The 14,523-nt window shown below is 43.4% G+C and overlaps 1 protein-coding gene across 1 annotated transcript in view; it reads left to right on the top strand.

The window, feature by feature from the left end:
* Positions 1 to 5,499: 5,499 nt before the first annotated feature.
* The window catches only part of GCLC (glutamate-cysteine ligase catalytic subunit), a 33,233-nt gene continuing 24,209 nt past the window's right edge, over positions 5,500 to 14,523 (top strand). The window contains exon 1 of the mRNA XM_035543119.1: positions 5,500 to 5,901. Within this exon, the coding sequence (XP_035399012.1) occupies positions 5,752 to 5,901 (150 nt within the window). The 5' untranslated portion in view covers positions 5,500 to 5,751. The remainder of the gene's footprint in view (positions 5,902 to 14,523) is intronic.

Raw genomic sequence — 14,523 nt, 5'->3', positions numbered from 1 at the left:
TCACATAAACGCATGAAACTTTATAGACTGAAAGGCATGATTAATTCCCATTGAAGTGTATAAGTAAAAAATTCCAACCCTCAAAGCTAACTGTATGAATGAGAAATCCTACAAAAAAGTAGAAACCCATCACTCAGGCTCATGACAGAATTTAATCCTAGTGCAATAGTTTCCTTACATCAAGCAAGGAACAACAGGCTGAGAGCAAGAAAAAAGAAGAGTTTTAAAGCAATACTTGAGAAGTCACAACAGTGTCTTTCATACACTAATTGAGAAATTAGCTTGGAGAGGAATCAGCATCAAAATTTTGACTGGAATTGGTCTTTGTTAGTCGTCTTCCTCACTGCAGAACAGGAAGACCTTCATTTGAAGATCCTTCACTTGAAGCTTTTCAGTGTTGTGACTCTCCTCTTAACAGAAACAGATTATTTAGTTCAAGTTACTAGTTGGAAGACTTTCTGCATTGAGAAATAACTGCTTGAGCACAGGTCTCTCCAGTGCCTTATGCCTGGAGGTCTTCTAGCTCAAAAGAAGGCAGTTACCATATCTGCTGCTCACCTGAGTCAATACTGGACACAGGTGCACATCATAAATTATAGACCTGAAAGCATAAATTGGATCAAAAAAAGACAATGATTTTTTTCCCCTACCAAAGATACTATTCTAAAACTTTGAAAGTGGATTTTTCCTGCTGAACCCTTCAATGCATTCACAGAATAACACAAGATTCAGAAATGTCAACTCGATAATCACTTTGAACAATGCTACTCTAAAAATTTTCTCTGATGATTCATGAAGAAAACCATGTGTTTCTTTACTCCCTTCAATATCAGCCTCATCCCAAGACATCTACTTTTTTACTTGTTATGTCTAGTGACAGCTGGTAAAAGGAAGCATTCTGAGGGATGGTTCTTTGAGCAACGTGATCCAGTGGGTGTCACCCCTGCCCATGGCAGGGGGTTGGAACTCGGTGGTCTTTAAGGTTCCTTCCAGCCCAAACCAGATTTTATGACTGGTCTCACCCATGAGTATTTCACATCTCCCTGTAGGTATATTCTTGAAGCGCCAAGCTACTTTGTTTAGATTACGTGGCAGCTGATTTAACAACTTAGCAGATACCCAAAAGATGAAGTGGGTTGTACTCTAGGGAGTTTCTACGAAGACAGGAACATATAAACACGAAGGCTAACTCCTCTCCATTGCAGGTACCAGGCCATACATCCCCTTCCAACAACCTTCTCATCTCCAACTTAAAAATTCATGGGCTACTAATCCATGACTACTTTAACTGGAAAGCTCTTCCATATCTCTATTGATCTTCATCTAAATTCTAGTAGAATTTAGACAGCTTTAGAATGCTTTTCTTCTGGTTTTCAAGGCAAGGATAAGTAAGATCACCCATGATTTTGTAACTTCAGTGTATCTTTATTTCTTAAAATATTTTTTTTCCTAGCACAGGCCTTTCTGGGTGTTATGCTGCATCAATGTTATCATAAAAAAAAAAGGAAACAAACAAACAAAAAAAACCCAGCTGAATCTCACCTGGAAGTGAATTTTCCACCTCTGGAAAAAAAGATAGATATTTCCTTTTTACAACTGTATGCAAACAATTTGTGTTCCTTTTCATACACGGCAAGGCTCCTCCATCAAGTTCCTGTTCTAAATCAGAGCAAGGAGAACAAAAAGGAAAAGCTGATATTTATTTAACTGGACACGTAATTTGATTAGAGCAATTCTAATTGCTTCATCTGAGCCCAAAGTAAAACAAACAAACAAATTAAATATAAATAAATAAATAAATAACATTGAAAATGCACTAAAGCCACACTCCCTGGTCACATTTGCCAAATAAACGGTAATTTGCTGTTTGATAAGTAGATAGATACAGTTTCAGGAACTGGGAATAATCCCTAGCTGGGGCTGAAAAGCAGCTACTCAGGAGACAAGGAACTAATAAAGTGGTTTAGCCCAGTTATAAAACAGATCTTTTTGGAGCAAAGGGAAGGCTTAAGTGGAATTTGGACTGAGTCTGCCTTATAAAAATTCCATGTTGCTAAGTTTAGGTAAAGGATGTTTTTCAGGAGGAAGTATTTCTTCTCCATGAAATACTTTTCTAGTAAACAATTTGTTTCAAAGATGAATCCAGAAGATTTTCCTTTGGTCTGTCCGGAGTCATGTCTTGGGTCTGGGAATATTGGTTCCAAGCTAAACTCATCACATCATCTACAGCCCTACATGGATGGCTGGAAAAGCTTTATTTTTTCATATTATGTGCTCTGAAAGCAATTATACATCACTCTAAGTGTACTGGAAATAATTATACAACATTATGCACATATGCAGATATTACACAATAATTGTGTGTCTTGAAGTCATATTTTATGCTATGCATAAATGAATACTTCTGCATGTGATGTTGTGAGCATTAGAATAGCTTACACTCCTCCTCCATGCCACAGTCCCCTACAAAGAAAAAAGGCTGTATACACCCCAGCACTGCCAGAACACATACTTTTAGAACTGAAGGAAAAAAGAGCTTCAGCTGAAGACAGTAAACACCTCATAAACAAAGCAGATTTGTCACGCTGTTAGGCCAAAGATTATGATGTGAGAAAGCAGTTTACATTCTTATCAATTTTACTGGTGCAGAAGAAAAGTATCTTGGTTTTCTGTTATAAACAGTGTACTAGCTTGATAGTTGATAAGGCACACAAGAATGAGGGGGGAAAAAGTGGATAATGACACCGAACTAACTCAAGAATTAGCATAATATAAATAACTGTGGAGAGACAGCCACTGAAAATGTGCTCTTGAATTTCAGGACGAAGAGTAGCATTAGCGGCCAGCTGAAGAGATGAAGATACTGCTTAATAGCACCCTGCATTATCATAAGGCTGACTGTAGTTTGGAAATTTTGTGTATGTTGCTGGAAACGTACAGAACAATTACAGTCAATTATATACAGCGGCACACTCAAAGCACCTTGGGATCATAACAAAATACCCAATTCTTTCACAGACTTCTCTCTCAGCAGCACAGCCCTCAACCAGCAAAGTGAACTGTGAGCATAACTCCTAAGTAAAAAGGACAGGTTTGCCCAGATTCATAAGACAACAATCAGAGTTTGCTCTGATACAGTAATACTTGCTCCAAAACTGGGCCTGACTGCCCCAACAAAAGGGAAGTGGCCACTAGTAGACTCATTTCACACTACTTGGGTGCATTTGGGTGCATGGGGCTCCTCAGGTGCTCAGTTTGAACCTTAAAGTTATGGAAAAACTAAGATTAGGTGGCAGCGTGGTGGCACTGATGTGTAAATCTTCATCCTTTGGTGCAACTGGCCTCAAACACACAGGGCAGCGCATGAAGTCTCTTTGCCCTCTCAGACCAAAAATAAAGTAGAAGTTGCCTTTCACATGAGGGATACACCTCACCAGACTTTTGCTGTCAATAGTAAGATTTTTTGACTTCCTAATTTTTCAGAAATGAGAAATTTGTGGGATTTTTTTATCTGAAGGAAAAGATTGTTTTCTTTTCCTTCAAACTCAACAGGCCTTCTCCAGATCTACAACTGTACCAGCAACAGAATTGTTTTCAAGTTAGAGATCAGCAATGAAAATCTTAGCCAAAACCATGAGTTTTAAAAAAGTCATAAAACCAGTGCATTAGAAATGAAACCTGTCATTGTAATTATAATGGTCACAGCTGTTCTTTTTGTAATGGTTTTGCCAATGCTGCCCTTTTTATGCAAACTTTAGTCATTAAAAAATAACCCAAGATACAAAACATTTTAAATTCAAATGGGTTTACTTTACTATTTTCTACTTTCCACTAATGCATTTTAGATTTATTATTTTAATGTGTTGGGAGCCTGTACTATCCTTGAGGTACCTCATATCCTGGAATAAAGACAATTAGGCAATTTTTGTCAATAGTCATTCAGTTAATGAAATATCTAATAATATAATTAATCCATTAGTAGACCGTACCACATTTTAAATATTCTACTAATCCTCAAACCCTTAACTATGCAATCCTACTGCATATCAGCCATGCTTTTCCCTAAGGCCTACGAAGAAATAGCTGTGTATATAGAATGAAAAACTAGGGCTCAGGCAGAATGAATTTCCTTTTGCAGACTTGCTTATATCCCTCACTTTTTAATGGTATCCATTAAGGACACTCTTCTCAGAAGCGAGACTTTCTCTTCAGGTAACATTCAGTTCCTTTTTTTTTGTCTCTTCATTTAGAAAACACTTTCAATAACACTGATATAGCCTTTCTTCTATTTTGCATCAAATCTAAAATATCCAGCATGACGTTTCCCTCCTTCCTCTTTTCTGAGATGAACATTGTTCAGGTTCCCTTTGAGGCAGCTTTCAGATAATGAACTTATTTTTAGCCTCTTCATAGTCGGGCCTCTTCTTGGCACAAGAGGGTGCAGTCACAGCTCACTTGGGCACTGCAGCCTGACCAGAAACGGCTTGGGAAGGCGAGGTATCTTTCTGAGTCTTATTCCATCCACTCAAAACATCTGTATGCACTTTTTTTTTACTTTTCAGAGGTATGCTCTGATCTCTAACAAATATGTAACAGCTGTCTGTACACTGTCCACGTTTTAGGAGCTCTTAGTTGGGACCCTTAGCTAGGACTGTTGATAGGCCCTTTACCACAGAAGCATCCTTTTTCATCAGGACCATCAGCCTGGTCAAGGTGACACCCAGCAGATATGGTGCCTCCTGCCTACACACAGATCTACATTCCTGGCTGACCCCTCTTGCTCACATATCCAGGTTCACGGCAATGGCTGGATTTGGGACTGAGGAGGAAATTTTCTCCATGCCTAGCTGTGCCGAACCCGTTGCTTTGCAACCTGAGAAAAGCCCATCAACTGGAAGATCACCTGAGTATACCATTATTTATCGTGTTCTCTGATACTGCAGACATTGGGAGCACAGAATATCCCAAGTTGGAAGAGACCCACAAGGATCATCGAGTCCAACTCCCAACTCCACACAGCACCACCCAAAAATTCAGACCATGAGTCTGAGAGTGTTGAACATGTACCATATTGGAATTTCATTCTAAATCTGAAATATATATATGTATGTATGTCTCCAGAGGACTGAAGTGCTCATCTCACTGAAGCCAGTTGGCTGTAACATTAGAGGTTATATTGATGAAGTGCGTCGGTGCAGAAGCTCATCCGTGCAGGAGAGGGTGACCGTTCACCCATTTCTTGTCTTTTCGGGCGCCATTCGTGCCAGGCCCAGCCTGGCTGCTCTCCTTTCCCTCTGTCCCCAGCCAGCCAGCCCCTTCATCTCCCTCACACCCCCGCCGGCCACCCTCCTAGCAGAGAGACCACACACACAAGCTTCATTTCCAAACACCTTTATTCCCCCCTCCTTCACCACCAGACCAAACAACCGCGCTCACCCCCCCCCCCCGACTCCCCCCCCCCCCCCCGCTCGCCCATCCCCGGTCCCCAACGGGACCCCCACCGCGGCGGCGGCCGAGCCGGGGGAAGCCGGGCCCAGGCCTCGGCTCTCGGGCACCGCCACCGCGACCGGCGGCGGCGGCCCGGCGCGGGGCGGAGCGTGCGGCGCAAAGTGCTGAGTCACGGCCCGACGCCGCCATCACGTGTGGCGCCGGGCACGGGCTGGAGGCTGCCGCTTGCGCCGCTGCTTCTGCTTCTGCCGCTGCCGATCGCGGCTCGCCCCGCAGCCCCGCTCCCGTCCCCGCCGGCCCGGCATGGGGCTGCTGTCGCAGGGCTCGCCGCTGAGCTGGGAGGAGACGCGGCGGCACGCCGAGCACGTGCGGAAGCACGGCATCCTCCAGTTCCTGCACATCTACCGCGCCCTGCGCGACCGCCACAAGGACGTCCTCAAGTGGGGCGACGAGGTGAGCGGCATCCCGTCCTGCCTGCCTGCCTGCCCTCCTTCCTCCCCTCCTTCCTCTTCCTCCCTTCCTCTTCCTCCGGCCCCCCGGCACGGCGCAGGTGCCGCGGGAGGGCCTCGGGGCTTTAAAACGCTGAAATAATTCGGGGGGGGGGGAAGGGGAGAGCCCCAATTAACGTTGTTATTGTTATTATCGGACCCGGGGGTGCCTGGCCTGTCGCGATAGAGCCTCGGGGGGAAAGCTGAGGCCTCGCCCCGTCCCCGACATGCCCCGTCCCCGACATGCCCCGTCCCCGACATGCCCCGTCCCCAACGCGTTTTCCTTCCAAGCAGCCACCGACAGGCTCCGAGACATCAGCGAGGCAAGCATCCGAGCAAAGGAACCGCTTCTCCAGAGGATAAGTGGGGTTTTGGGGGCTTTGTGCCATAAAAAGCTGCCCTGTGGAGGGAATTGTATGGCAGGGTGGCCGCTCTGCGCTGTAGGGTTTCGCAGCCGGAGCGGTGTGGATTTGGGATACTTGAATACACAGCTGTCTGTCCCTGCCTGCTGTCCGTGTTCCTGCATCTGGTGTGGCTGAAGTTGGGCTGACAGCCTCATACACAGGCTCGGGCTCAGGAATAAAACTGGAGCAGATGGTGTCCCTGTGACTCTGAGACTCGAGGTTTTCCTCGAAAACGGGGCACTCGTTTTTCAGTGTTACTGACCAGTTGGCCTCGCTTTCCCAGGGTGAGGTTTCATCATGCAGCCCAGGTTGATCTGCAAGCGAGCTGGCTCAGCTCAGCTCCCCTCCCCTGGTGTTCCTGCTCCGAGGAGCCAAACCAGCAGAAAGCTGTTCCCCCATTCAGCTTTTTAGGCTGCCTTGTTTCCTTGGCACACCTTCTTGCTGTTTCCCTGAGATCCAGCAAATTCTGGTTAACGTGGGGAAAGTAACAGGAACTTGTGGAGGAAAGGGGTGAACAGAAGCGCCCCTTGCAGCAGCAGCTTGTTGTTGGTAAGCCTGGCTGTACAGCGGGACTGCACCCTGCGAACCTCATCCCTGCTGTGGCAGAGTTTACTGAAGCATTTCTGCATGGTAAAGGGTGATGCTCTTTAATGAGACTCACGTTTTGTCCTGTCCAGAGTGATAAGGCGAAAATTTAAGGGCAATATGATTTATTGCCGCGCTTCTGACGAGGAGCTTGGAGCCACGTTTGAAGTGCCTGTGAACACTCAGAAGTTCGAGTAACTGGGCTCATAATCTGCGTATTGCTTTAGCAAATGATACTAATCTTAGGTGTGGCAATTTATCTTTATTCTGCTGTATTGTGCAATTTTTTATGTAACAGCATTTAGGAGCGTATTAGCATGCCAGAGACTTGTTGCCAGTCTGCTGATCTGTGAGCACAGAAACATACCCGTCTCTACAACTTACTCAGCTGTGCTGTAGGTAGTGGGGAAAACAGTAAACTCATTTTCCATTTTTCTTTCAAATATCTAGTTATTAGATAGCCACATTTATATGCAGCTTAGATGATTCAGCTGACTAGCTGGACAGTTTTCATTAAAAAGCCTTTTGTGCCCTTCGACCTTCTTGTGTGAAGTCATAGCCTGAGGGTTTGCTATTGTCTTAAAAACTCTTGAAGATAGAAATCAAGAATGAAGATGACAGGCCTCACATAATGGTAGTGATGAAATCTGAGTAAAGAAAATTAGTTTTGTATTCCCAAGATGTTACTGAGACCAGGTTTGGCAAAAGGTACCTTGTTTTACTTCATTTTTAATGACTGCTAGGAGGACAACCCAACTTTCATAGTGCATGCTGAGTTTGTCTTCTACTGCAGACAATGTGGATATTTTAAAGATTGTCCCTATCTAGCCTTGTAATGCCTTGTAGTAGGAGAACCAAGGGATTTACCAAAACAATCTTGTTTTTTAGGGGGTCTGTTTTTTGGACTGTTTTCTACAACCACAAAGTTTTTGCAACAGTTTAAGAAAAAAAAAAAAGGCCACAAGCGTAGCACAGAAATAAGACTTTGCTTAAAAAGTCTTTCTAAAGGTCTCTTTGAACCTGCGTTTGCAGGTGAAGGTCCTTTGCCTCTTAATCATCCTTCTGCCTCATTTAGTTTCAGACTGATCGTTGGCCTCCCTGTTTATGCTTGGCTTCTCCTGGCTGTGGGAAATAAGAAACACCGGACTATTTTATTATCCCTCGTCAAACCCCTCCTTGCTATCCTTGCCTTGATGCCCACAAAAGTTGGGCAGCAAATAGATCTGATGAGGAAACCATCACGCTAGCCAGAACTGTCTCACGTTCTCCTTGTGTTTCCATCCTTCTCTCCCACCCAGGAGTGTATGCTTATCTGTGGGTTTCCAGAGTAAGGAGTCATTAGATTGTTTTTTAATACTTTTTTTTTTTTCCACATGCAGCAAATGCAAAAAGCTGCACCTTCTCAGGGCTGTGTTTTACAACTCCAGCAGAGGTAGCAGGTACTACATAAAACAATTAGTTTGGGATGCTCGGCAGATGTTAGTGGTACCTCTTTTGGTACCAAACTCTTGTTCGGAGCTTTTGAGAATAAGGCAAAGCCTATTCTGTTGCTTCCCAGCGTTTTTTCTGAAAAGCTGGCCTGTGTGCTAGTGCACAGCAAATCTCCTGCGCTGTGCAGCGCCTCGTGTCTGCTGATTGCATTCCTCTAGCCGACGGCTGTTGCTTAAATTTCCCTTTGCAGCTTAATGTGGATGCTGGGATCAGACAAGTGGAATGGCAGGCTCTCGGCTAACCCAGCTCCATCCCTTTGTGCTGTGTGTGTGCACGTGAGTGTGCGGGGACATCAACATGCACATGGGCGGGCACATACACGAGTGCATATATGGGATACTTGATGTTTTTCTACTGTGTTTTTTTACTGCTAAAAGGGACAGATTGACTGCTCTGCAGGCTGAATCCCTGTCTGGACTGGGAAGGAGAGTTGGAAAAGAGAATTTGAAGGGGGCAAGTACTGTAGAGAGGAAGGGAGAGCTGCTCCGGTGTGTGAAGGTGTTGAAAAAAGTATGTTAGAGGGAGATCCCCTCAGAAGGAAGGTTGTAGAAAGCAAGCATGGGCAGAACTTGACTTTATTTGAAAGTACATGTGAATTAAACGGCAATCTGACTTGCCCGGCCTTGTTCAGTGCAATTGGACATAATGACCCTTCTGTTGCACGGGGGCCTGGCTACTGTCAGCACTGGGGCACAGAACTTAACAGGCATCTTCAGCTTGTAGAAAGCTGTTGTCTTCATGGAAACTTAATGTGAAATTTGGCCGTCTTTAAAATGGGTTTGATGCTGAATTCCGTGAGGCATCGTGAAGAATGTGCCACCACTGCTTGCAAGTTGAAATCTTCCTGACTTTTTTTCTTTTTTTTCTTTCTGCATTTGTCTCTTTCTCAGTCCTTTCATGTTCTTTTGATCTGTATTCTTTCCTTATCTTTCTTCTTACTTTTGATTTACTCTGCTCCTTGTTCATTAGGTTTTTTTTTAATTATACCGTGCCAATGGATTAGAAAAAAATGAACACTTGCTGCTCAGCACTTCCAGTTGCAAGCAGCAAAGCAGCCTTTCTCAGAGGCTGCAAGAAGAGAAACCAAAGGGCTTCTTACCACAATAAGCCACGGGTGTTACTCCTGGTGAGACAATCTTTAAGGTTTTCTCCTTTTTCCTAAGGAAAGCCTGGGCCGTGGGAAGAACTCCTTTTCCTTTTGAACGATTTTTTCCCAGGGACCTAGCTACAGTATTAACGTCTTGCTGTTGTTTGCAGCCTGTATGTTTTTTTCAGGGCAGCAGCAGCACGATGTTCAGTGACACTGCGTCACAGCCCATGGATTTTCAGAGTGGTGAAATACTTGCTGCAACTGAAGGATAGGGTTTGGGGTTCAGACACGCACACACTGAGGCTCCTGTTTGATGTCTGTTACTCCTGTAAATCCAGAAACAGTCTAAAGTGTTTTTAACAGTGGTGAATCTAGCTCACCTACTGCATGAAATAAGTACAGTTCCTGTCCATAAAACACACAGGTGAAGTTTTGGTCACCACTCCTCTAAAAGACAATAAAGAGGCCTAGTGAGAGAGACAAACACACGTGCACAAAAGTGAATGCAAAGAGGAATTCAGGTGAAGATAAGAAAAGACAGTGACTGTTCAAAGAAGCAGGTTCAGAGAGCATCACGGTGTGCAGGAAAAGCATTCAACTTTTCTCATTTTACAAGAAGTTTGGGTAAGCTAATGGAGCAGAAGAGCAGCAGATGGCCTTTTAAGAGAATTACTTTACAAAGTCTAGATGCCCTGTGGAATAGGGTGCCACATGATAGCTTTAAAGCTACGGTGGACGCCGATGTGGATGACAAGCATACAGTTTATTATGTTTTTTATTCAATATGTTTTTTTAAATCCACGCAATGCAAGATATATGTCCATCTATCCAAACCACTTAGATAATCTTCAAGTGGCTCATGAGGTTTCTTTTAATGTTCTTCTGAAACTTTCCAACTAGCTTTTAACTGTGTATGTTACAAAGAAAACAGAAAAGCAATAAATATTTTTTGTATTTTCCTGGCTGTCAATAAGAGATGCTCTTTAAAAAAAAAAAAAGTCATTATACAGACTCACCATCAATATTATACTCTGATCATGGGGAATTTATTTTAGGAGAGGAAGCTAGCTTTAGGAGCTGGAAGTTTTTTCTTCTCGATATGGAGAGTAAAGAGGAAAGATCTCAAGTTCTCGCTTTGTCCAAACTGCTGCTACGTAGTGGTGTGCAGAAATTCCCCTTTTTTTTTTTTTTGAAGAATTTTCATGGGAACCTTGTGCTTGTAATACCACTAATGTATCCTCATATCTCTTAAAAAAAAATTTTTTTTTTTTTACATTTGAGCCCTTGTCACTTTAAGGCAATGGCTTCTGGTCTCCCCCTTCCCCCAGCAAAATTCCCCCCGCAGAATGCATTTTTCAATTTCTTTCATGCAGAAATTCCCCGCGATGGCCCCCTGCCAGATGCAGCGTGTCTGGATGCCTCTGAATGGTGGCTGTCTTAATCCGTGTGCCCGCCTGCCCGCCGCGTGAGGAAGGGCAGCACTCGTGAACGATTTGGTTATCCGTCACGTGTCTGCTTGATCATACTTTGAGCTTTGACTAGATAAGGGGACGGTGACGTTGTTTGTTTACAAATAACTTGTGCTTCCTTTATTTTAGAACAAACAGCAGGTGCGGCTACAACGGATGCGTCGGCTGATAGTCGTTGAACTGCATCTCTGCCCTGCCTTAATCCTCCTGTGGGAAATGTAAGGGAATGCCTAAAGGGAACTGAACCTAAAGCCTCCAGCTTTCAAAACATGAATGAAATGATAACCTCCTTGATAGCCTCTATCTAGTGGTTGTATCTTTGGAATTTCCAGATTTCTTAGCATGTGTTTCTATGAAGTTTCTTTATACCCGGTATTGCTGCAGTGGCCTGTCCTGAGCTTAAAACTGCCCAGGCTGCAGAAGAGGGGTGAAAACAGGAAGAAAACTGCAAAATACTTAATATCCACAAGTCTACAGCTGTTATGCTGAAGGAAATGCTTAGATTTAGAGAGAAAACATCTGAGAAGTTTAGCTCCAGAGCACCAGGAAGGGGCTGGGATTTGGGAAGCTGTCCCTGACTATTGGAGAAAAAAAAAAAAAAAAAAAAAGATTTGTACATCATGGTATTTTCTTTACCCCCAAAGTGATAGGAAAGCAAAAGCAATTCTCAACTCTTCCTATCCTAGCAAGTGAAAATGCAGATATAGATCCTTTGCCTTACCTCTTTTCCAGTCCTTGCTTCTGCTCACATTATGCTTCTACTTTTACTTTTCGTGTATAAACTGCTCTCTATTTGTTTGGAATTGCTTTCATAAAGTTTATTAGTCTAATCCTACTGGTATTCGGCTGAACTAGACTGAGCGTTGCAGCAAATAGTTTATAGTGGGATGCTTTTTTTAAAAGCTAACTTTGCAATTCATGGAAAACATTTTGGAAGGTTTTTTTAATTGCTTATTTTCCGTAAACAAGCTGTAATTTGTCATAAATAGCGACCAAGCCCCATGATATGCATTGATTTCCTCCTCTGCAATCGCAGATCTCAATAAGAGGAATTTTAATTATCTGCTGTTTGTATTTCAGATAGAGAAATATTCTGTTCACAGTGAACTTCCTGCCTTTTGTGGATGTCAAATGAATTGTTATAATCTTGTCATGGAGTTACTGTCTATTGCTTCAGCATAATTCCTCTTTTGCCACGGGACTTCCTCTTCTTGCTGTGCAGATGCATTATTTTAGTTAATAGTGTTAGAAAAGCTGAGTAGGAAGGATGAATACAGGAAGGATTTTTTAATAGTTCTTTTTTTTTTTTTCTTTGTGATGCAAGAGGCGACTTGGAAGCTTGCAACGTCTTGCTTCGCAGTTGAAGAAATGGTCTGTTATTTGTCTGTTAAAACATCTAGCTTGTGTGGATTAGAAAATAGTTGTGCCAAAAACACTCGTGCCTTTTTGTCTTAAATCTAAAAATCCGTGAGTGCCATAAATTTGCTTTTGCTACAGAAATCTAAACGTTATCCTAATCTTTTACAGTCTTACCTCAGACGTGACGCAGATCAAAGAGGAGGCACCTTGTTCCCTAATGTGCCACATCTTGTTCTGGAGAATCATGCAAGGAGTTATGACCTCTAGATTTAGCTTTCAGTAACCCAGCTTCCTGGTTTGTGGTATGTGCAGCACAGGACATCCTCTAGTCACGTCGTATCATGCAAAAGAAGAAGATCTGCAGCCCTGATGTCGGCAAGTGGGAGGGCAGCGGGCAGCAGCACTTCACGGGGGCTGGTTGGGTTGCCTGAAATGAGAAACGCTGCATCCTCTTCTGCATCTATGATCATCTTAGCGTGGTATAAAAGTACTTCAGTTTTGTACAAACTGGCAATGTAATGAACATCAGTTAAGCTGTTTTTTTGTTATTGGTTTCTAGAGCACGATTTTTGTAGGTTAGTTTCATGTAGAGCTGCAGACTGCTTTGGTTATTGCATTAGCCACTTTGAGTCTGCTCGATCAAAATTAAGTGTTTTGGGAAATACATTTGAGTAGCAGATTTAAAAAAAAAAAAAATTACAACAGAAAATAGCCATTGTAATCCCATGAGCATGGGAGTGCTTTGTGTTGTGCCAGTGAGCAGTTTGGAGGCTTGCTGATGAGAAATGGGGAAAAAGGCTTCTGCTGCGATCCCAGAGTTGTTTGCCTCCTAAGTTCACTCCCTCAGGGGTTAGGCTGTCCTTTGTGGGCCAGTAAACCTTTCATTAAAGGTGCATCACGATCTAGTTATTACTGTGGCTCCACTTTTTCTGACAGCGGTGGTGAGAAAATAGCTGTGTTTAAAAAACTCTACATATATTGCAAGTACACGTGCTTACAGAAGAATCTCCTTTTTGCATGTTAGCACTGAAGACTTGTGGTAGAGTTTTTCTGATGAGCAGTCAGATTATTAAAACTTTGTTCTTCTGTAGGCTGTTATTTTAATGATATGTGGCATTTTAATGATGCATTAACTGCCCAATAAATGTATCGGGGAATTAATTTTTTTGCTATGATGTAGCTTAATAACTAGTGAAATGAGCTTTGTTTTGTTTTGTTTGAGGCTCTTGAGGAGAAAGGTTGCCTTGTTTTGTTATTTATTGTGTGCATAAACATATGAGGCGTACTACGTGAAAAGATATGTATTAAATGTTGTAGTGGCTGCTGGGAACAGTCAGCAAAAGCCAAGTGTCAGGAAAAACCTCCGATTTTTCTTAAAGCTCCAGGCCAAGGGGAAAGCATGCATGAAGAGGTTGCTGTGGAACTGGCATTATAAGGTGACTCCAACAATTGCTCCAAATACTTGTGGCGGTGGCTGCCCAGTGAAGGCACCTAGGGAAGAAAGCATCACTAAGATTGTCTTCTAGGAAGGAGGGTCGTCTGTGAGTCATCCAGCACTCTTCTGTGTCTCCGGTGACCCATCCGTGATCAGGTTTAGCCTGAGGCAGACGATCAGAAGCCCAGGTAAAAGGCGAGTGCAGAGGGCTGATTTTCCCAGGAGGATGGACAAGGCAGAGAGCATGCAAACTTGCCTGCTTTCCTCTCAAAAGCAGCTCCTTTTCAGATAATTCTTTTTGACTTATTTTCCTCCCTTGTAGAATCTCAGCCTGCTCAGCACCTTATTTCTGACCTTACCGAGCTGCAAGACGAAATGCTTACTTGAGTATTTACGTACAGGCGTGCCTTGTGGCAAATAGTTGGTATGTTAAAAGCACCTGGGTAACGCTCTGGAGCAAAGGCTTTCGCCTAAATATGAGCCAGGCTTTGTTCCTAGTGTACTTAGCATAACGGTGTCAGTTGTGTGCTGGGAGGGGAGCTGATACCGGGAAACTGGCCACTGCCAAGGTGCGTATTTGGACAATGATACCCTGTTGGACTTGCATCAGCTTAAGTCCTCCTCAGCTCTTAGCATTGCTGCTGAAGAGTTGCTTGGCCGATTTTTCTTGTTTTAAGTAGCGTGTTCTCTGCAGGAAGAATACATGCAATTATGGTCAAATAAAACTCCGTGAACTCTAGCATTCAAACACAGT

The sequence above is a fragment of the Cygnus atratus genome, chromosome 3, assembly GCF_013377495.2.
Source record: "Cygnus atratus isolate AKBS03 ecotype Queensland, Australia chromosome 3, CAtr_DNAZoo_HiC_assembly, whole genome shotgun sequence".
Lineage (NCBI taxonomy): Eukaryota > Metazoa > Chordata > Aves > Anseriformes > Anatidae > Cygnus > Cygnus atratus.
This window is presented reverse-complemented; position numbering and strand designations above follow the sequence as displayed.